Source organism: Sapajus apella, unplaced genomic scaffold (genome assembly GCF_009761245.1).
Source record: "Sapajus apella isolate SASKATOON/1434 unplaced genomic scaffold, GSC_monkey_1.0 scaffold99, whole genome shotgun sequence".
NCBI classification, from domain to species: domain Eukaryota; kingdom Metazoa; phylum Chordata; class Mammalia; order Primates; family Cebidae; genus Sapajus; species Sapajus apella.
In genome coordinates this window covers 508,178-530,851 of record NW_022437039.1, presented here as the reverse complement: position 1 = coordinate 530,851, position 22,674 = coordinate 508,178, and the positions used below count along the sequence as shown (strand labels likewise).

The following is a 22,674-nucleotide window of genomic DNA, read 5'->3' as shown; positions in this document are numbered from 1 at the left end:
ACAGGGCCTCTTTTGTTTGTTGCAGTGAATCTTCTGTTTTTTGACAGACTGGCCTATCCCTGAGTTCGCTTTGATTACGTGGCACCTCCCACTGGCGATTCCATTCTGGTTGGTCTGGTGTGTTGGTGCCTTATGCAGGAGCTCGCTCCGAAACAATGGCCTCCCATAAATATTACTTCACTTTTAAGAAACACTATTAAGAGAAACACTATTGGAGGGGGAGTGAGGTAAATAAATAAATAAAATTAAAAAAAAAATACTATTAAGAAAAACAAAAGGTGCGCCACAGTCTAGAAGAAAATATTCCCAAAACACCTATCTGATAAAGAGACCTGCATCCAGAATATATAAAGAACTCTAAACACTCAATAATGAGAAACAATCTAATTAGAGAATGGAGAAGAGGTTTTAAAAGATGCTTCACAAAAGTGGATATATGGGCCGGGGACGGTGGTTCACGCTTGTAATCCCTGCTCTTTGGGAGGCCGAGGCCAGCGGATCACGAGCTCAGGAGTTCGAGACCAGCCTGGCCAACATGGTGAAACGCCGTCCCTACTAAAAATACAAAAATTAGCTGCGCGTGGTGGCCAGTGCCTGCCATCCCAGCTACTCTGGAAGCTGAGGCAGGAGAGTCACTTGAACTCCTGCCTCAGCGGAGGTTGCCATGAGCCGAGATTCCACCATTGCACTCCAGCCTGGTGACAAGAGCAAAACTCCGTCTCAAAGAAAAACAAACAATAGGTCGCCTGTGACTAGCAAAAACTGAATGTTTAACTTTTTTTTGTCAACATCCAGCATTTTTTTAAATAAGAGGGTAGGATCCAGAGTTAGTTTTTGTAGCCTCGGCTGGCCCATCGGCCTCTGGCGTGCTGAAACTTCTGGCCCTTGGAGCAGATGTCGGGTTTGGTGTGGCTGTGCAGGGATCCTGGGGCCTTGCTGAAATGCTGGCACACCTGTCAGCCCTTTCAAGGACTGGGGAGCAGGACGGTGCCACAACCCTTGGGGAAGTCCAGCGCCAGCTGGTGGAAAGTGAGGATCTTGCCCCCCTGCCCTGAGGATGCGGCTGTGGGCCCAGCTGGGCACGCACGGTGCACACACCTTCAGTTTGGGCACCTCCTGAACCTATATGTCATCCATTATGGTCCCCACAACCACAGCTGTTTTGTTCTCCCTGCCAGGAAACTTCATCTTCTGGATCATCCGGGAAAGGACAGAGGTAGCCAACTGGTGCGACTCACAGCCTGGTTGCATGTGGAGTTGGTTCTTCTGGCCAAAAACCTGTACAGCTTAAGCAACAGCCTCAGGTAGATATCCTGGCTCTTGGGCTCCTTGCGCCAAACCTTTCAGTCCTTGTGGCGGATGTCAACTCCCATGATGGTGCCTCCTGTTTCACCAGATCTGGAAAGATGAATGTTTAACTTAATTGTTTTCCAGAGTTGTTGCACCATTTTACATTCCCATCAGCATCATGCGGGAGTTCCAGTTCCTCCATATCCTTACACTTGATGTGGTCCATACAATAGGTGGTAACTGATTAACCGGAAAATGAGCAGTTAGAAAAGTTAAGTGACTCACTCAGTCACCCAGAACAACCTTTTCAGCATTTTTTTTTTTTTTTGAGATGGAGTCTTGCTGTATCACCCACTCTGGAGTGCAGTGGTGCGATCTCAGCTGACTGCAACTTCCACCTTCCAGGTTTAAGCAATTCTCCTGCCTCAGCCTCCTGAGTAAACCCTCCTGTGATTACAAGCCCCTGCCACCATACCTGGCTAATTTTTCTATTTTTCATAGGAACAGGGTTTCACCATGTTGGCCCAGCTGGTCTCGAACTCCTCTCCTCAGGTGATCTGCCTGCCTCATCCTTCCAAAGTGCTGAGATTACAAGCATGAGCCACTGCAGCAGCACCTTTTCAGCATTTTTAAAGCACTGACCTAGGTCTCCCCAGGTCTGTACTCCTGAACCCTCATTTCCCACCCTAGATGAGGAAGCTGGCCCCAAAAGATCACCTCAAAGAAGCACTCTCCTGTTGACCAGAGCTGACTGTGTTTTATGTGGGCTGACCCCAGCAAGAGGGACCAGGGACTTCCCCTGGGGTCCTGGCCTTTTCCCATGCCTTCCTCCCACACTGCCCTTGCCTTGGGCCCTGTCCTTGCCCAAACTAGGGATCCAGGGAGGCTGGGAGTTTTCCCTGTGATGTCATAAGAACCAGTTGCCGGGGGAGACCTGCAGATATACCCTCTAGGCAGGGGAGAGCAGGGCCCTGCTGCACCCAAGTCCTGGCCACTCCTCCCCACCACACTGGCCCTTCATGGAAGCCTTGGTCTGTGCATTTTCTGAGCTGCGCATAAGAGAAGGTGCTGGGCTGCAGGGAGGAGTGCCAGGAGGAGAGATGCATTTCTGTTCCTATCTGGGCTGAAAGCTACGGGGGTGGCCTCAGGGACATGTATGCTTGGGAGACAGGAATGGCCACTGGGCCAGGCTATGAGCCCCTGGGCTGGTCACTTCCTCTCAACCCCACTGTGCAATTTCTCTGCAGGGACCAGAATATCTTTCTAGGGTAGTGGGCAGAACAGGGTGGTAGAAAGAAATTATTGAAGTCCTGAAAGCACTCTTAGTCCGAAGGCCCCAGGCTTCCCAGCCCTTCCTATTGGTTGGGAGTGGGAGGAGGCGTCATGTCTTGGGCATGGGTAGGGGGAGGCAGTGGACTGAGCCTATCTAACAGACAGGTAAGCTGAGGCCAGGCTGGTTGGGGATGCAGCCCATCATGTGAGCTGCACTCAGAGGCACGTGACTGCACTCTCCCCTCATGGCTGCTGTGGGGGGCTGGCCACCACCCTCCCACTCTCTCCTCTGCAGATGCAGTGAGCCAGGCTCAAGGACACCCTGGCCACCCTGACGCACCACCCAACATCTACGAGGGGGGCCTGGGGTCCCAGCAGCCCCAGTGCCCCAGTGCCCAGGGAAGCAAGCCCAAGAACTTCCGGCTGCGCCACCTCCAGGGCCTGGCTCTTTACCTGCAGGGCCACCCACCGCCCGCCGGCCAGTGTGAGAGCCACTGGCTGGGCCGGCTTATGGCTGGGGGCTGCCTGCCACAGCCTGAAGGCACAGCCTGGACCCTGGCCCTGCCACAGGGGACTCTGGGCCCAGGTAACAGCCACTGCTCAGCCCTTCTGGAAGCACAATTGCCCAGAGACAGCCTGGGAAACACTGGTGAGCTCTGTCAAGGCAGGGCTGGGCATGGGGGAAGACCCCAGGGAATGGTTGGACTGGGGACTCAGATGGGCCCCTTTCCACCAACAAGCGTCCACAATGGTGCCATGCCCCAGGAGGCCAAGATCTTGATGAGATCACCCCACAGCTGGGTGGGGCCTGGAGAATCCACGAGGGACAAGGGGTGCAAGAAAAAGGGAGGCTCTCTGGGAGGGAGGGCTGCGTGACTGTCGCAGCTCCGTACTTGGTGAGGAGCCTTGGAAGCTATCTCCCTTGCTGGGCCCCAGTTTTCCCACTTGTAAAATGAGGGTTCAGGTTAGATGAGGGTCCCTCCAGCTTGAACCATTCTCTTCCCTCTACCTCCTCCACCCTCTGTGGATTCTGTTAAGGAGGAAACATTGCCCCCTTCCCTTTTGTTTTCAAGGATATTGGGTTCTGGGAACCCTAGGGTGGGCTGCTAGCTTCCCCACTAGCCTCCCCTTGGGTCCCTCGAGTGGCTCCTTTCTCTCCTCTGTCCTCAGCTTCCAGTTCCAGCATGGACCCAGCCAAGGGTGCCATCCCCCAGCCTGGTCCTTCTGAGGGCTTGGGACTCAGGCCCAAGAGGTCCTGGGGGGCCTCAGAAGAGGCCATGTGTCCCTTGTGCAAGAGAACCCGTTCTGGGGCCCTGGAAAGGCCATAGGAATCCCAAGTACCAGGACTGGGGACAGGAGGGGAAGGACAGCTGAGGAGGCAGCCCCAGCAGGAGGGGCTAGCCCCCGGCAGTGGCCCTGCCACACAAGGTGGCCTGGGCAGCGGCCAGCACCCAGGCCTGGGCCTTGGCAAAATGTGAGGGGGAGAGGAAGGAGGAGGTCCCAAGGGAGGGAGAGAAGCAATAGAAGCATGGCCATGCCCTTGCAGCGCGCTCAGACTCCATTCAGCCACTTGTACCTTGGAGGCCATGCTGAGTGGAGAATCAGGCCCCCACCAGAGGCCTGGGAGCCCACAGGTCTGATCTCAATAAAAGCCAAGGCCTGCACATTCTTGTCTATCTGCCTATCTGTTATAAGGCCCGTTTGGTCAGAAAAACAGTACTGTGTCTCTCCAGAGATGGGTCTGTGGTGCTCCCACCCTTAGTTGCTGGGGGCATGAGAGGCATCAGCTGGGGTGAGGGCCTGTGTGAGGCACCAAGGAAGTAGTCTGGGAGGGCTTCCTGTGGATGAGGCACTGCTGAGCTTGGCTCTACAGGGTGGATAGGGGCTCAACAGCCTACATTGTGAGCCACTGTGCCCAGCTAATTTTCTATTGTTTTAAGAGTTGTGGGGTTCTGCTGTGTTGCCCAGGCTGGTCTCGAACTCCTGAACTCAAGTGATCCTCCCACCTTGGGACGAGCCTAAATTATTGAAGTCCTGAAAGTCCTGGAGTTGTGGGTGGAAGACACAGTGGATGAAGGAAAGCAGGGCCAGGTCAGGGAGGGCACCAGGGAGGACAGCGGCCGAGGCAGGGATGTGGACCTGGGCCCCACCCTCTCCCCACCAGGTGATATCACTGTTCCACTGGACCCCAGCTCCCAGGTCCCTCTGAGCAGGATGAACACAGCCCTTCTCCCGGCCAGACCAGATTCTGGGCACCCAGGCGTGGGCTTCCCCTGTGCTGGGGTGTCTCCACTCAGCTCTGTTGGTGTTTGGGACTGGATCATTCTTTGGGATGGAGGCTGTCCTATGCATGTAGGATGTTAAGCAGCATCTCTGGCCACCACCGACTTGGTACAGTAGCACCCTCTTCCAAGCTGTGACAGCAAGTGTCTCCAGACATTGCCTGGTGTCCCTGGGGAGCAGTTACTATGGGTGAGGAACCTGATACAGTTAGGCTCTGTGTCCCCACCCAAATCTCATCTCGAACTGTAATCCCCACGTGTTGAGGGAGGGACTTTATGGGAGGTGATTGGATCATGGGGGCAGTTTCTGCCTTGCTGCTCTCGTGATAGTGAGTTCTCATATGATCTGATGGTTTAAAAGTGTTTGGTGGCCGGGCGTGGTGGCTCATGCCTGTAATCCCAGCACTTTGGGAGGCCGAGGTGGCTGTATCACTTGAGGCCAGGAATTCAAGACCAGCCTGGCCAGTGTGGCAAACACCTGTCTCTACGAAAAATATAAAAATTAGCCGGGTGTGGTGATGCATCTCTGTAATCCTAGCTACTTGGGAGTCTGAGGCATGAGAATCATTTCAACTGAGGAGGTGGAGGTTGCAGTGAGAAGAGATGGTACCACTGCACTCCAGCCTGGGCAACAGAGTGAGACCCCGTTTCAAAACAAAAAAAAAGCGCGTGGCAGTTCCACCCCACCTCCCCACCACCGCCTCTCTGTCCTGCCACCTTGTGAAGAAGGTGCCTGCTTCCCCTTTGCCTTCTGCCATGATTGTAAGTTTCCTGAAGCCTCCCAGCCATGTGGAAGTCAGTCAATTAAACCTCTTTTGTTTATAAATTACCCAGTCTCAGGTAGCAGTGTCAAAACGGACTATACCACTAGGCCTCCATCCTGTGGGAAGATGACGAGAGCACCTGGGCTTGCCTCAGTGACCTTCCAATCTGGCGACTCCAGCCTGTGCCAGCCGTACCTTGGGCTCCTGCCAGGTCACATGGGACGTGCCCAGGACAGCCAGGCTCCTTCCCTTCCCCTGTACCCTGGGTCCACCCTGGACAGTTCTTGTGTCCCTGGGACAGCAAATCCTGGAGATTTCAGTCCTTGGGCAGTTTTTGGGTTGTTCTGAGCATGTGGGCATGGCCCGGGGTGGTGGACACTCAAGGCTGTAGCAGTCCCCAGGAGCGGGGAGCTCTGAGATGCTGCTCCCAAGAGGAACTGTGACGGGGCAGGTGTGGGAGGCACGAAGCTGGCCTGAGGTCTACTGATGAATCACACAGGGTGGCAGAGGGGCAGCTCCTTCTCTCTCTCCCACAACACTCACTCCCTAGAGACGCAGAGGCCAGGTGGACCCAAGGGACCCCTAAAGACTGACATTAGGGGGGCTGCTGAAGGAACACCGAGGGACATCTGCACCAGCCACCAGCTGCAGATGCTGGGCAGAACTGAGCCTGTCTACAAGCCAATAACACAAGGTCCTTGGAGACTGTTAGCGGCCGAATCAACTCTTTTTTTCTTCTTTCTTTTGGAGACAGGATCTCACTGTCTCCCAGGCTGGACTGCAGTGGCATGATCCTAGCTCACTGCACCTTTGAACTGGACTCAAGTGATCTTCCTGCCTCAGCCTCCTGAGTAACTGGGACCAAAGGCACTTGACACCCCGTCTAGCAAATTAAAAATTTTTTTGGTAGAGAAAGGGTCTTGCTATGTTGTCCAGACTGGTCTCCAACTCCCAGCCTCAAGCCATGCTCCCACCTCTGCCTCTCAAAGTGCTGGCATTATAGGCATGAGTCACCACAGCGGGCCCCATGCTTAACGATCATAGCTCACTGCAGCCCTGAGCTCCTGAGCCAAGTGACCCTCCCATCTCAGCCTACTGAGTAGCTGGGACTATGGCTGTGGGCCACCATGCCCAGCTAATTTTCAATTTTTTTAAGAGACAAGGGTCTCACTATATTGCTCAGGCTGATCTTGAACTCCTGAGCTTAAGAGATCCTCCCGCCTTGGGGTCCCAAAGTACTGGGATTATAGGTGTAAGCCACCACATCTGGACTGGTCACTTCTGAACAGAGTGGAGGCTCAGAGAAGAGCTCAGGTTGCCCCAGGCTGTGGTCAGTTGTCCCTCTGCTAGCCCAGATGAGCCATATGTCCTGGTGTCCTGGCCCCTTTGTGGCCCCTGCCTTCCACTGGGACAGGCTCTGGGTCTTGCTTTACCAATAGAATGTGGTAGAAGTGATGGGGTGTCACTTCCGGGCAGTAAGGAAGCCTGGCAGCTTCCCAGGAGGCCAGTGGCCCCGTAAGGTGTCTACCCTGGGACTGTGGTATGGTACAAAACCAACCCAGCCTGAGGAGGCCATGGAGGGAAGGAGCCAAGCCCATGGCCACCGCTGAGCTCACTGTGGGCAGCCCTGTGGGTAGGGCCATCTTGGATGCAGGTCCTTCAGCCCCGCCAGCCTGCCTAGCTAACACCACATGGGGTCCCTGCTGCACAAATGGAAGCAAACAGAATGGCCCCTGCTTAGGCTGTGAAGCTTTAAGGTAATCTGCCACTCAGCCACAGACAACCGTAGCTAGGATCTTATCCGTGAGAAAGACATCTGCTGTGGCCACATGCTAGCCCCAAAGAAAACTGGCTCTAAATTGGCCTCTAGACAGTTCCTCCCCAAACCTCCCAAAGCCTTCTTGAGAAGCACTCCAACAGGCTAGAAGCAGAAAAGCCAGTCATGGCGTGCTGGGGCGGGAGTTGATGTGGATAAAGTAGCCCTTGGCCTGAGCAAGCGGAAGCTCGTGAAAACACATACTGACTATTCCTGGGCATGTTCCTTCCCCCGTGAGTACCTGAACACCAGTGCGCTGGAATGGACTGACCAGGAGTCTGTCTCAGTCCGCAAAGTATGAAGGACCCCCCACCCTGTAGGAGATCCTTGGGTGGTACGTGCAGGGACTGGGGACACCTGGCTGCCTTGGCCTCTACCCCTGAGCAGGCCTGGAGCAGAGCTGGCTCCGTCTAGGACTGGCCTCTGTGCTGTCTGGCGCATCCTGTGTGAGCATCCTACTTCTCCTTGGGTCTCACACTCCCTTTCTGCCCCCAGTGGAGCAGGAGCCTTTTTGTCCCAGCTCTGCGGTCCCGTGGGGCTATGGTGAGAGGCCTGGAGCAGCGGCAGTCCTGCCTGGCCTCACTGAGCACGGCCTGAGGAGCTGGAGCCCCACATGGGCAAGTTACTACTTGGTTACATGATCCACCAAGGGCCTCCAAGAGCCACCCTCTTAACCCCAAGCTGATTCATCAGCAAAGGTGAAACTGTCCTTGCCGGAGTAACCGAGGCTGTGCCTCCCCAGCAGACGCTCCACGGAGCAAGCTTGGCAGGTTAATCTGGATCTACTCACCTCGTGGCTTTGGACACATGTCCATTGTGCCCAGGTGCCTGGCCTCCCATGGCACCAGTGTCCACCCCTACTCCATCTTGTAGGTGTCTCGGACCCTCTCCCCACAGGGCCCTTGGCGAGCTGCATGTCTCCCAGCCAATGGCTGAGGTCAAAGACACAGGACACGGTATAACTGAGCAGCCACGCAGGCTTCAGAGGGATGCAGGCCTGGGCTGGACACCTGGACCCACCACTCACAAACCACGTGGCTGTTAGCCCCCGAGCCAGTTCTCCTCATCTCTAACAGGAGTAACAGCATCCCTTGAGGGTGGCCAGAAGTTTCCGTGAGAGGCTGATGGAAGCACCAGGTCTGTGCAGAGTGGGCAGCCACCTCAGGCTCCACAGCAGGGTGGACTGAATCACCCTGGAAGCTGCCTGCATAGACTAGGCCCCAGATCAAGGCCTAGGGGCAGGGAGAGGTCAAGACAGGGCAGCTGCTGGGGACCTTCCAGTAAACAGAAAGTAACAGGGCCCAGCTGCCATGCCTCTCAACTCTTCAGAACGTCTTCCCTAGGTTCACATTCTTTATTTATTTATTTTTTTTGAAGAGTCTCATTCTGTCACCAGGCTGGAGTGCAGTGGTGCCATCTCGGCTCACTGCAACCTCCACCTCCCAGGTTGAAGCGATTCTCCTGCCTCAGCCTCCCAAGTAACTGGGATTATAGGCACACGCCACCATGCCTGGCTAATTTTGAATTTTTAGTAGAGATGGGGTTTCACCATGTTGGCCAAGATGGTCTCAATCTCCTGACCATGTGATCCATCTGCGTCAGCCTCCCACGGTGCTGGAATTACAGGTGTGAGCCACCGCGCCCAATGAAAAGTTTGCATTCTTTGGCAGGGTTCATCACACAAAACCACCTGCCCCTTTATCTAGAAGCCACCCTGGGGCCTCGCCAGTGACATGCAGCTCCAGGCTGCCCTCAGCCACAGGGCGAGGCCCAAGGCGCAGCTAGGTGGGTACAGGAAATAGGATGTGACCAATTCCGATGAGTCTATTTATTTGCTCGTAATGAGACAGAACGCTACAATCTGTTCAACACTGGGCTGGACACTGCAGTGATTAGGGGCAGGCGCAGGGCAGGGTGTGGACAAATGTCCCCGCAGAGCCTTCCAGAAAACTCATCCCTTACCCTGTGGGGCAGAAATAGAAATCACGTGATCGGTGCTGATTCGCAGTGGACGGCACTGTATCAGCCTGGCAGGGAGGCAGCCTCAGCAGAGGTTCAGGCCAGTCAGTTCAGCACAGCATAGCAGGAACCTCCTACCAGCACCGTCAGCGAGAGGAATGCTGCTCCTGCCTGGGGCCTGCCTTCATTTCAAGGGCCCCTGGCCCCAGCTGAGGCCAGGAGAGGACCTTGGGCTACCCCAGCACCCTGAGAGCCCCTCGCTGAGCAGCTCTGGAGGAGGAACTCAGGTCCCCAAGGCCCCGTCTGCCCAGGTTGTTCCTTCTCCTCCCTCCCCTTTTTCCTCAGGCTGGGGGAGGCTGGCACTGCTAGGACCCTCTGCCATGGCTTTGAAACACTGTAGTTATGCTGAGCAGGACTCTGCCCCACCCCACCCCTGCTTTGGAGGGCAGGGCAGGGTAGGCACCAAGCAGTGTTTGGGGGATGCAGGGGGGAGAGGATGCTAGAAGCGTGTGATACACCCCTGGCACTGACAGTCTCTCTGCCTTTGGCAGCTGAGGGCACACAAGGCACAGGACTGCCCCCATCCACAAGGCTGGGCCCTACGAGGCACATGGCAGCCTTGAGGCCCAATGTCGAGCTCAGCTTCCTCCTGTCTGCATGTGGTCAGGCCTCAGAGCAGCAGTTCATGGCAGCACAAGGGAGGGCAGGGAGGACCCAGGGAGTCTCAGTGGCATCTGTCCTCAGCCTGGCTCTCAGCAGGTCAGCTGAATGGAGCATGCCATGGTCCGATGGGCAGTGTGACCTTCCAGGGCTCTGGACACTGTACATAAGGTACTGAGGAGCGGAAACTGTTCTGGTGTGTTACCACCTGTGGTGGAGGGCTGAGCCTCAGAGCTCTGTGCTTGCATGAAAAGCCTCCCCAGGCTGCCCACCCCTCATTGGCCACTTATGGAGGAGCGGGGGCCACTCCTCATCCTCCAGGCTTTTTTGGGCTGGCTCTGGAGGGGGACCTGGCATTCCCTTTATTGCGCCCCCTTGTTGCAAGGCTCCTGTGCCTTTAGGGTCAAGAGTGTCCACAATACTTGTGTTCCTCCCTTGCAGCACAAAGTCCCCTCTGGCTTTGCAGGATGGAGCTGCAGGAACAGGCAGCAGAGTGAGAGAGGCCCAGCAAGGGCAGTCCCTTCCCGGTGAATGCAGCCACACCGGGTCAGCCCTGGGGATGGTGCATGTGCAGGGAGGCAAGGCCAGGGCAGCGGGCAGAGACAGAGGTTTCCAGAAGCAGGAAGGAAAGCTGGAGAGCCTGCGGGAAAGAGAAGAGCAGAGCAGGGTGAAGGCCCAGTGGAGATGCTCTACCCACCCCACACCCTGCCTATGGGTCACAGCTGGGTCTGGGCACTCCAGGAACACCAGGCCTTCTCCAGGCCACAGTGCCTGCCTGCAGCCACCAGGCGCCTCTCGGTCCTCGCACAAATAAAGGCACTAATGGCTCCCAAGTCTGGTGCACAGCCCAGCAGCCATGAAGCCCACTGTGAGCTTGACACAAGTCACCAAACCTCTAGGCTGTGCTGGTGGACAAGGTGGTAAGACTCTGCAGTCCCCACAGCCCCTTCCAGCTCTGCCATTCTCTGTGCCCATCCAGGGCCTTCTGCTTTTGTGCTGGAAGCACCAAGCTCCCATACCCTCCCATCTGCTGTGACGTACCTGCCAGGGATGGGTACACTCTGTGTGTGCTCATGACGTTCTGTTCCCGAGCCCGTGTAGCACCGGGCCTGCAGCTGGGGCAGGCCGACGAGTCCGGTAGGTGGCCACCAGCTCCTTGCAGAAGATAGCAGGGGTCAGACAGACAGGAAGGCAGGCTCTGCAGGGGGCCAAGGGGTGGGGCCTGGTGGCGGCTGCCCAGCCAACATCACATGGTCCGGCTGTACTCGATGCCACTCTTGGAAGAGATGCCTGACCATGGCAGGAAGCTGCAGAGCAGGCTGTGGGCCTGGCGGTAGACTCTGTGTGGGATGGAGCAGGGGCTCAGGCTGGCTAGCGCAGAGCCCAGGTGCTGGATGTAGTCTGTGGGGCTCTGTTAAGGAAGATTCCAACTTGCCTGACCACGCTGGCTGGGGCACAGTCATCAGAGGTCCACACAGTGGCCTGTGAGACCGTGTGCAGATGGCATACCACGCTCGGGAGGTCAAGAGCCCACCATGCCTCTGCAGCCCACCTTTCTCTGGAAAGGCTCATGAGACCAAGTGGCCTCTGCTGTGCACAATAACAAAGGGTGGAGTCTGGGGACAGAAAGGTCTTCTGGGTGAGGCTGCAGGCATGTGGACACCACATCCAGGGATGGATGGGGAGTGGGGAAGGGGCCTGGCAGAAGAGCAAGTGTTTCTGGTTCTCCCTAGATTCTCAACCCTTGGGGCAGCAAGAGGGACTACGCCCTGTCCTTACAACGAGGAGGGGATCAACAGTACTGACCCCCTGGATGTCTGCAGGGGCCCATCTTCACATAAGCTAGAAGGCCTGCGGAGTGTGGAATCTCCTGTCTCTTTCTTGCTTATTATTCTATGTAATTAATAAATCTTAGATGCATGCATTTGAAAACACACACACATGTGCACACACACACATGCACACACGCACAGCATTTTTTGGGCCACACTCTGTGACTATTATAAAGTTTCCTGGTCTCCCTCCAACCTGTCAGGGGCCAGTGAGATTTAAGGGGGAGGAAACAGGGAAGGGCACACCTTTGGGTCATGCAGCCCAAAAGGAAGGTATGAACCCACGTGTTCAAAAAAAGTAAAAACCTCTTTTCACCGCACCTGTTTCCTGGGAGGACAGGGGCTTCTGTCTATTTTGTGTACTGCTAATCCCCAGTGCAATTGGAGCAGGAGGCTCTCCAGCTGGGCTCAGGGGCTCAGACCTATAATCCCAGCACTTTGGGAGGCTAAGGCAGGTAGATCATTTAGGCTCAGGAGTTCGAGATCCGGCTTGGCCAACATGGTAATATGTGCAACTCGATTTGCCCAAACGTGCGTCAGATTTACCCACAACACGATCAGGGTGAGGGACAGAGGTGTCCATAAGCTTAGCCACCTGAATATCATCTCAGGGGGACCACAGCTCCAACTTGCTCACTGGCTCTGCCACCCTTGTGGCCAGGAAGCCACCATCCCTCTCCCCCAAAAGTTAAGGATATAAGATTGTCCAGGGAGGGTGGCCGCCGTTGATGTAGAGGACATAGGTGAAGCCATCTTTGAGGACCCCTCGGATGGAGTAGTAATAGGGGAGATAGTGGTGCTGCTTGAAGTCTCTGTTTTCGTAGAAGTTTATTGCTGTGTTGTTGGTTGTGAGGACATGCAGGTAAATGGCTTTGCAGTGGTCCTGGGCGGTGGTTGATATGTGATCCTTTAAACTTTCAAGTAAGAGGGAACCTTGGGAAGAAGAGGTGAAGGTTACGCAGGCAGGGCAGTTAGGAAGGAAGGATGACGGGGCTGGGATGGGGGCTTTGCAGGAGTCTCCCAGAGACGTCTCGGCCCACTATATCAGAGACCAGCCTTCCCGCACCAGCGTCAAAGCCCCTAAATTCTTACAGTCAGATGGAGCCTGGTAGCTACAAACCACTGAGAGGGACTGCAGAGGTGGCCTGGTAGTGCCCTCCCATGGGCTGGACTCACAAGGAGACTCACTTTCAGATAACAAACAGGGTCAATGTGAGCCCAGGAAAACGTGGACTAGATAGGCCTGGGTTTCAAGTTAATGAAGACTCTGCCGCTCACTGGCCGTGTGGCCGAGTGGGATGGGACATCAGAGAAATGGTGGTGAGTGCTGCCTCGTCCTGTGTGTTCACGCTTTCTACTTGGAATCGTGAGCGCTCAGTGAACAGACATGAGTTTTGTATGTGGTGGCAGCAAGAGTGAGAGGTGCCTGTTTCCTCAGCTCCATCCTGGGGGCTGAGCGAGGCTGTGGCAGAAAGGCCCGGGAACGTGTGGAAAGAGGATGGCTGAAGGTGGTGGTCATGCTGGCAGGGGAGGGATGAGGAAGGTCTGGCCCAAGATGGGGATGAGGATGGAAGATGAGACTGAAGGACGTTCATGGGCCAGGGAAGAGATGCTACAGGCAGAATGGGGGGTGGGTGGGTGCCAAGCTGTGAGCCTGGCTGCTCTTACCGATCCCATGCTTCCTGAACTCCTTCACGACGCCCAGACTCAGGATGTACGCAACTTGCGTGTCAACAGAGAAGCTGGAGGCTAGAATATCTCCATCCTAGAGGAAGAGTCACAGAGAAAGTCTGGCTCACGCTCCTGGTGCACGGCTCACTGCACAGCCCAGCCCAGGACGGCTCCACACCGACTCCCCACCACAACAGCCAGACGGACTCCGAGTGGGAGGGGCAGAATCAAGAGGTGCTGGAGAGTTGCCCCCACTTCCCCAAGGAAATGAGAGCATCCTCGTCCTTCTGGTGAAAAGCTACTGAAATAAGAACACACACGAAAGGAGCTTCTCTCGGGGATGCGTAGGAGGCCTAGCCAAGGACAGGAAGGAAGCTCTGATGCCAGCATGAGGTAAAGTTATGGCATGAAGGGAGCAACTACACAGCACCGCGTGGGCCTAATGGGAATGCATGCTGTCACCTGACAGTGGACAAATGCAAAGTTCAGTTAAAGAATCACACACTACCCCAGGTGGTCTTGGAGGAGGGAGACTTGGGTGGCCGTCCAGCACTCTCTGTTGCCTCCGCAGGCAGAGAACACTGCCGCACCTGGGTACAGCCACCCCACCATCTCTTGGTTTTAGAGGTAGAGTTCTGGGTGGGAGTCATGAATCTGATTAGCATGAGGCTCTTATCATCTTCCAACTTCTAAAGAACAAGAAGGCCTTTCTGTTCCGACGTGCTGGGCTGGGGTTGGCCTGTCCAGGCTCCCTGCTCTCCCAGAGCTCTTCAAGCCACAGTTCACCTGGACATATCGGTCCAGTGAGGAAGGCGTCCTTATCACTCTTGTTATTCCAGGCCCACAGGCAGGGTGTTTCCCAGTTGACATCTCTTAACAGGCTTTGCTTTGCCTTGGCCTTGAACTCACTCGTTTTGAAAGGAAGGGCCGAGGCGAAAGGATGCCAGCATACAGGCCAGAGGGGTCCTCTCCTGAGAGCCGTGAACACAAGCAAAAGGGTCCCCATGTCGGCCTCAGGGGAACACAAACACATTCAAGAGGAGGAAGAGACCTAGCCACCACCTGGGGGCAGGCACACAGTCACCAGGAGCTTCTCTCGGGGATGCGTAGGAGGCCTAGCCAAGGACAGGAAGGAAGCTCAGGACGAAGCTAGGACAGGAAAAGTGACTCAGGAGAGAAAAGGTCTGTGCCAGACAGAACATGACCACAGAGAAAACAGGGTAGATGCCAGTGGATTTGGGTCCTTAAAGGGAGAGATGTGTCTCCCTCTTGAACTTTTATTTATTTACTTAGAAACAGAGTCTCACTCTGTCACACAGGCTGGAGTGGAGTGGCCCAATCTTGGCTCACTGCAACGTCCACCGCCTTCCAGGTTCAAGAGATTCTTGTGCCTTAAAGTAGCTGGGATTATAGGCGTGTGCCATCATGCCTGGCTAATTTACTTTTATTTTTACTTTTTTTTTTTTTTTTTTTTGGAGACGGAGTTTCGCTCTTGTTGCCCAGGCTGGAGTGCAATGGCGCGATCTCGGCTCACCGCAACCTCCGCCTCCTGGGTTCAAGCAATTCTCCTGCCTCAGCCTCCTGAGTAGCTGGGATTACAGGCACGCACCACCATGCCCAGCTAATTTTTTGTATTTTTAATAGAGACGGGGTTTCACCATGTTGACCAGGATGGTCTCGATCTCTTGACCTCGTGATCCACCCGCCTCGGCCTCCCAAAGTGCTGGGATTACAGGCTTGAGCCACCGCGCCCGGCTTATTTTTACTTTTAGTAGGTTTCTGCACGTCGGAGCAGAAAGGCCTTCTTGTTCTTTAGAAGTTGGAAGATGATAAGAGCCTCATGCTAATCAGATTCATGATTCCCACCCAGAACTCTACCTCTAAAACCAAGAGATGGTGGGGTGGCTGTACCCAGGTGCGGCGGTGTTCTCTGCCTGTGGAGGCAACAGAGAGACCAACATGTTGACCAGGTTGGTCTCGAACTCCTGACCTCAAGTGATCTGCCCACCTGGGCCTCCCAAAGTGCTGGGATCACAGGCATGAGCCACCGAGCCCAGCCCTTCTTGAACTTTTAAAGAAATTACCTTAAGCCAAACAAACTGAACCATCTCATCTGCCAGTTGGTGGGTTTTTCCCTCCTCGGCTAAATCCCCAGGTGGTAAACACTAACTCAGATGCTGGGATGACCAACACTGTCAGGCAGAATGTTGACCAAAGTCAGCCATCTGGAACAATGTGGCCATTGTGGCTATGGCCTTACTGTTTACATTCAGAGTGGGTTTTGCTAGCTTGGAGTGGGGTTGAGGTGGGTCCACAGATGCCCAAGGGATTCTTAGAGAGATAGATCTTGAAGGGCACCGTTAAGTTAGAGGGGAAAAAAAATTATGTCTTTACTTTCCCTGACCTCGAACTGTATGTAACTAGCATCCTTCAACAGGCTAAAGCAGTCTTAGCAGTTTCTATGACACTGCTGCCAACACAAATCAGGGATCTTTTCACATCACGTTTTAACAATGCATCACCTGTGCTCATTCCTGCTTCGGAACGACAGTGGTTATGAAGTCTGCTGCTGGGCATGACTAGAGGCCCATGTGCCACGAAATCACACACACAGACATGGAAAAGCACCAGCCGGGGACCAGTGTTGTCGGCCACTTGGATTCCTCGGGTCATAGGCTCCTTGAACAATGGCAGAGGGGCAGGCGGCATGATTCCATCACAAGCCCCCTGGGCTCGTCCAGCGACACTGATTGCCAAGTCATCACCGCACACACATACCTCTTTATGTATTTTGGTCCTGTTTTTAATTTCAGCTACTATCATTCCCACAATGGCGCCTCTGTAGGTTGCAGCAAGGGAGAAGAACTTCTTGTTGGATGTGATATCACGATACCATGAGTCTGGGTACCTGAGAAGAGAACATGCTCAGGTGAACCTGCCACGTGTCAAGTCCAACTAAAGTCATGCCCTAGACATCAGAACCACAGGGGGCTCTGGGCCGCTTCTGCCTGCTGCTCTAAGGCTGACGAGGAGTTTGCCCATCACTTGGTCTCTACCCATCACGGCCACTTTCTTAAAGCAGTGACCTGTCTAGACAGGACTGGGATCTCTGACGGGAAAAATAATTTTATCCGACATGAAATTGGCTCCATGGAAGCAACTCATGGAGGGTCACCAGCAGGGCCCTGTTCCTCCACCGGGTGAGTGACAATTTTAGGGTCCTTGCCACCCTCAAACACTTGGATGAGTGCCTATGAGAATTTGTCAGACTTCTACACACTAAAGACCAGAGGAGTGAGTGATTCGAGGAAGAGCCAGGTTCACAGCTGACAGGATCTGAGTTTACAACGCTTCCATGAATGGGGAGGAACCTCACATTAAGGGCAATGTGAGGCTGCTAAGGGATGCTCACCAAGAATGTGGCCAAGACCCCTCCGAGAGGAGCAGAGAAGAAAGAACAGTGGGCATAAAGGCCCAGGACATGGTCAGTAACAGGTGAATACAGCTCCTGCCCCAGAGTTACAAGGTCAAGACGGCAGAGGCACGTGGGGTTTCACGGGTGTGTGAGTTATTTTGCCGCCTCATAGCCCAGTTCATGTCACCGTCTTGGGAACCTGAGGCCTCAGGCCCATGAGGCTTGAGGAGAGATGGGCAGGCCAGGCAGCTCACGTGGCTGAGGCCCACAGTCCAGCATGGCTCCAATGGCTCTCAGGCAGCCCTGGGCAGGGTCCGATCTATGCACTCATTGCAGCTCTTATTTCTCTAGATTAGTTTCCAGCAGTGAAATTGCTGGGCTGAAGAACATATTTTTATTTTTATTTTTGAGACAGAATCTTACTTTGTCACCCAGGCTGGAGTTCAGTGGCATGATCTCAGCTCACTCACTGCAACCTCTGCCTCCCGGCTTCAAGCAATTCTCCTGCCTCAGACTCCTGAGTAGCTGGGATTACAGGCGTGTGCCACCATGCCTGGCTAATTTTTGTATTTTTAATACAGATGAGGTTTTACCATGTTGGCCAGGCTGGTCGTGAACTCCTGACCTCAGGTGATATGCCTGTCTGGGATTGTAGGCGTGAGTTACTACACCCGGCCCAGGACAGTCTTTTAACTCATGAAGCCACTGCCAGCCCACATTCCTCTGTGGAAAGTGGGAACTGTAACAGTTCCCACTTCCGCAGAGATGCACAGAGGTCCCTGCTACCACCCTGCCAAGAGCATGAGGTTCAGTCAGCCTGAGGTGAACACTGATGGAAATGCTGATGGCTGGGCAAGATCTTATTTTCCATTTTCAAAGTATGTGTCAACTTTTTTCATCACAAAAGCTGTATGTGCATATAACGTAGGCAATACGGACAAGAAAAAACAAAAACCTTATAGGCCCTAATAATAACATACCTACCTCACACTACTGAGACACTGGTAAACGGTATATATACCCTTGTAAATTCTCTTTCACCCCGGAGTTCACATGTATCCTTGTAAAATTTTATCTTGTACACGTTTTCAAATAAAAATAGGATCATGGTACATATTGTTTTCTAGTCTGCCTTTTTTCCTTTAATATTTTCCTTTAATATCTTGTAAAAAAAAGATTTCCCTATCAAAAAATATACCTCTTTGACAGGTTTTTTTTTTTTATTTTTCCTGGCTGAATAATATTGCATTTTTATATGCAGATGCTCTAATTACTCTAATGCATGTAACCAACTCCTTGCTGTTAAGATACTTGAGTTGCTTCTAAATTTTCTGAATTATAAATGGCACCACACCCGATAGCTCTGTAACTGAAGTTTCTCACAGAACCCTTCTGGGGCACTCTGCACACCCTGAGAGGTGGAGAAAGCCCAGGAACAGGGGCCCCCGGATGAGCTGCGTGACCTGGGACCCCCGAGGCTCCTCCGGGCCATTTCTGCGGCGTGGCCGTTAAGGGTCCAAGAGGCCTCCCCCAGCTGTGCACCTGAGAATCGTGCTCTTCCCAACCCTTAATCCGCTCCACTTACTCGATGGGGAACCAGTCGCCACACAGGTGCTTCACAGTGTCTATGTCATCGTGGCAGAGGAGGCGCAGGCTGACCTCGCTGAGCGCGCTGGATGGTACCACCTCTGTCATTCACACCTGTCAAGAGAGGGGGCAGCGTCATCTCACAGCCTGGTCCTCCTCACGCTCAGCTTGTGAGGCAAGCGAGACAGGAGAGCACGGAGCTTGTCTCGCAGGTGGACACTCCTCAGCCACCACGCAGAGTGCCCTGCCCCTCATGACCACGCTTGCAGCACGCATTGCAGTCACCCCCTCTGCTGAGGAGACCCAGGCCCAGGAGGGCAGGCAGGATGGGGACCCAGGACCCTCGCTGCTCGGCACCAGCTCAGGGAAGCCCTGGCCAGCCTGTCTCTCTCCTCTTTCCCCATCTGAGCTGCCCCTGGCTCCTCCCTGGCTGGTCTCACAATTCAGGGCAGCGGTCCTTCCAAGGGTCACCGGCCCCAGCCAGCCTGACTTCTCTCAACCCCAGTTGATGGCTGCTGATGACAGTCATGGGTTCAGCAGCCCCCATGCCTCATCCCTCTTCAAAGCAGCCCGGTGGCCAGGGCAGTGAACGACTGGATTTGCAGGGGAAGTGGCGCCAGCCGGCTTTATCACCAGGCCATGGGTCTGTGCTGAGTGAGTCACCTAGTCTCGCCTCCCCACCCAGCAAGTCAACACTCCTGAGCAGAAAGGAAGAGACTTTGGGGGACACAGTTCAAGTCGGAGGTCACAAGTGGCCAAGGACTCATTTCAATCAGGAAAGGGCATCTAATCCAGGGGCTGGGGGAGCAGCCCCTTGTTAAATAAACCGTGTCTTATTTAACAAGGAAGTTATCATAGAAAGAAAGAGAGAAATGGAGGAAGGCAGGCTGGTTGGCTGGCCAAGTGCTGTGCACCAAGCAGGGGAGAACGGAAGCCTTTGTTCTTTAAGTTGGAAAGTGGCCATTAAAAGGAAAGGATGGGGCCGGGCGTGGCAGCTCAGGCCCTGTATTCCCAGCACTCAGGGGTTCGGGACCAGCCTGGCCAACATGGCGAAATCCCGTCTCTACCAAAAATACAAAAAGTAGCCAGGTGTGGTGGTGGGCACCTATAATCCCAGTTACTGCAGAGGCTGAGGCAGGAGAATCGTTTGAACCCAGGAGGTGGAGGTTGCAATGAGCCAAGATTGCCATCGTACTCCAGCCTGGGCAACAGAGTGAGACTATGTTTCAAAAAACAGGGAACGGATGGAATGCTGGGCATGGCGGCTCATGCCTGTAATCCAGCAATTTGGGAGGCTGAGGGGAGAGGTTCACTTGAGCCCAGGATATTGAGGACAGCCTGGAACATAGCAAGATCCTGTCTCTAAAAATAAATAAACAAACCCATAAACAAATGGGAAAAGATACTGCATTCATCCTGCTTTTTTAAGAGGAATTGTGTAGTTCATCTTAGGATTGAGGAAAAGTTCTTTTTTAAAGAAGAATGCTGGCTTAAATAATGACAGAATTAGAAAGTCACCACTATGGAATCACCACAGAAATGACTGAGTCAAGCAAGAATCAGGAAAGGCTGTTAAACTCGCCCATGAAAGCGGCTGGGGGCAGGTGCAAGGTGTGGAGGCAAAGCCCCTGGGCTCCCAGGACAGGCCTCATCTTTAGCTGGCAGTCCCCCCTCCACTGGAGGGCTGAGCCTAGCTCTCTGGGCTCCCTCGCCTGCTGCTGCCATGAGTGGGAAGCGCCCATGGCCAGCCAGTGTCTAGGCACAACCCTCCCTTTCCTGACAAGGGGAAGAATTTGGACACCAAATGTGGTCTCTCTGACAGCTCAGCCTCAGCTAATCAGATTCCTGGAGCCTCTTCTGTGAAATGGAGATGGCCAGGCCTCTTCTCAGGGTGGTTCTGTGCTGGAATGAGCTGATGGGGTCCAAGTGCCAGGACGTTGCTGGCAGGGAGGCAGCACCCCTCTACACCAGCCTTGAGCACCCACCAGCTGACACTCGGCACGGTCCAGCCTTGACCCGGGACAGGGCCAACACTGACATCCTGAGCAGCTCTGCTCTGACTCCGAACCTGTGTGGTTCTCAGCTCCTGGTTCAACGTCAGGGGTGCCAAGTAGTTCAGGCTCAGCTTCATAGAGAGGAGCCTCTTTAAACTCACACCCCCTACTCCACCCTTATGCCCACTCCTTCGCTCCCAAGGTTCTGGATCCATGCACCGTTGACTCTAAACCCTTGAAAAATAGCTGGGCCAGGCGCCATAGCTCACGCCCGTAATCCCGACACTTTGGGAGGCTGACGCGGGCGCATCACGAGGTCAGGATATAGAGACCAACCTGGCTAACATGGTGAAACCCCATCTCTACTAAAAATACAAAAAATTAGCTGGATGTGGGGGCATGCACTTGTAGTCCCAGCTACTCGGGAGTCTGAGGCATGAGAATCGCTTGAACCCAGGAGGCAGAGGTTGCAGTGAGCCAAGATCGGGCCACTGCACTTCAGCCTGGGTGACAGAGACTCCATCACACACAAAAAAAAAAGTTAGCTGGGGCCAGGTATGGTGGCTCACACCTGTAACCCTAGCACTTTGGGAGGTCAAGGCAGGTGGACTGCTTGAGCTGAGGAGTTCGACACCAGCCAACACGGTGAAATACTGTGATATTGTATGGTTGTGTCCCCACCTGAACCTCACCTCAAATTGTAGCTCCCAAAATTCCTACATGTTGTGGGAGGGGCCCGGTGGGAGGTAACTGAATCACGGGAGTGGTTTCGTCCATACTGTTCTTGTGGCAGTGAATAAGTCTCATGAAATCTGGTGGGTTTATAAGGGGTTTCCCTTTTTGCTTGGCTCTCATTCTCTCTTTGCCCGCCACCAAGACATGCCTTTCACCTTCCACCATGATTGTGAGGCCTCCCCAGCCAGGTGCAACTGTGAATCCATTAAACCTCTTTCCTTTATAAATGACCCAGTCTCAGGTATGTCTTTATTAGCATCGTGAAAACGGACTGACACACCCCATCTCTACTAAAAATACAAACACTAGCCGGGCATGGTGGTGCACCTGTTATGCCAGCCACTCAGGAGTCTCAAGCACAAGAACCGCTTGAACCCGAGAGGCAGAGGTTGCAGTGAGCTGAGATGGAATCACTGCACTCCAGCCTGGGTGACAGAGTGAGACTCTGACTCAAAAATAAAACAAAACAAAATAGATGGCAAAAACACAAAAAGAAACAAAACCTCGGAAAGCAACAGATCAAGGTGTTCATCTGGTCAGGTGTGAGAAAAGCCTTGTGGTTATGTACAAAGTCCATATTTTATATTAAGGAATGCACAGTGGATATGCAGGAGCAAAATGACTGTTCTAGAATTTAATTTAGTTGGAGCAAAAAACTGGCAAAATCTTAATGAGGGTTAGATCTGGATGACGGGTACGCCATGTGGATGTTTTAAAATGTTCTTAATTAAAACCAACCAAATTTCTCATTCCAGAGAGACTGAGTTTCCAATGTGGACGGCAGGTTTTCCAGATGACTGAATGGGAGGCCTCTGCTGCCTGCACTGAGAGCTCTGGAAAGCAGTGCTGTGTGCTGCAGCTGCTACCATGGGCCACGGGACCTTGTATTCCTGGGAACGGTGGGCCCTGCACACGTGGCTGGCACTGACATGCACTCAAATCGCAGGGGGTCAGCGTCTGGTTCACTGTCAGTGGAGGCTGCTGCTCAGGGCCCACACACCCACCGAGGTCTCAAAATGCGAAAGGACACCGGGCATGTGACTCAAGCACAGGTACCGGGTTTTTAGAAGGCCAGCTGAGGGCAGGCTCCCAGTCCCTTTCCCCTCAAGGCTAAGAAAACTGGCAAACCCAGAAACAGCTTACCCATACTTCGAACCTCCGGGACAAAGCTAATAAACCCCGTAACATCCAAGGCCGAGGCAGAAGTGTGGGCCAGTTCTGATGCAAAACCAACCGTGTCAGTCACACCCCAGGGTATTTAAAGCCCAGAAACTTCTGTAACCAGGGCCCGCTCCTACCCCATGGAGTTTACTTTGGTTTTCAATAGATCTCTGTTTCGGTTGCTTCATTCTTTTCTTGCTTTGTTTGTGCCCTTTCGTCCAATTCTTTGTTCAAGA

The 22,674-nt window shown here is 53.9% G+C and overlaps 2 protein-coding genes and 2 pseudogenes across 10 annotated transcripts in view; 2 read left to right on the top strand and 2 right to left on the bottom strand.

Annotated features, from left to right (window-relative positions):
• Positions 1-803: 803 nt before the first annotated feature.
• Positions 804-8,867, bottom strand: LOC116536256 (annotated as a pseudogene).
• Positions 1,264-22,674, bottom strand: part of NAA60 (N-alpha-acetyltransferase 60, NatF catalytic subunit) — a 46,208-nt gene continuing 24,797 nt past the window's right edge. For 7 of the 9 annotated variants that reach the window (XM_032257957.1, XM_032257953.1, XM_032257954.1 and 4 more), the window contains 6 exons: positions 18,547-18,662; positions 16,325-16,454; positions 13,544-13,640; positions 12,574-12,808; positions 11,085-11,446; positions 9,238-10,683 (listed from right to left, as the gene is read on the bottom strand). In XM_032257957.1, the coding sequence (XP_032113848.1) occupies positions 11,290-11,446; positions 12,574-12,808; positions 13,544-13,640; positions 16,325-16,454; positions 18,547-18,656 (729 nt within the window). In that variant the 5' untranslated portion in view covers positions 18,657-18,662 and the 3' untranslated portion in view covers positions 9,238-10,683; positions 11,085-11,289. Of the gene's footprint in view, positions 1,399-9,237; positions 10,684-11,084; positions 11,447-12,573; positions 12,809-13,543; positions 13,641-16,324; positions 16,455-18,546; positions 18,663-22,674 lie in introns of those variants that run through there. The other 2 variants (XM_032257952.1, XM_032257959.1) reach the window with 2 other exon arrangements.
• On the top strand, positions 2,310-4,226 carry LOC116536202 (uncharacterized protein C16orf90-like). The gene is made up of 2 exons (XM_032257865.1): positions 2,310-2,355; positions 2,738-4,226. The coding sequence occupies exons 1-2, from the start codon at positions 2,310-2,312 to the stop codon at positions 3,436-3,438; spliced, it is 747 nt and encodes a 248-aa protein (XP_032113756.1). The 3' UTR covers positions 3,439-4,226.
• Positions 3,663-4,226, top strand: LOC116536193 (annotated as a pseudogene).

Coding starts and splice junctions, on each gene's coding strand:
- LOC116536202 (XM_032257865.1), top strand. CDS start 2,310: ATGGAAGCCTTGGTCTGTGCATTTTCTGAGCTGCGCATAAGAGAAG. Junction 2,356..2,737: donor TGAGCTGCGCATAAGAGAAG/GTGCTGGGCTGC, acceptor AGGTAAGCTGAG/GCCAGGCTGGTTGGGGATGC.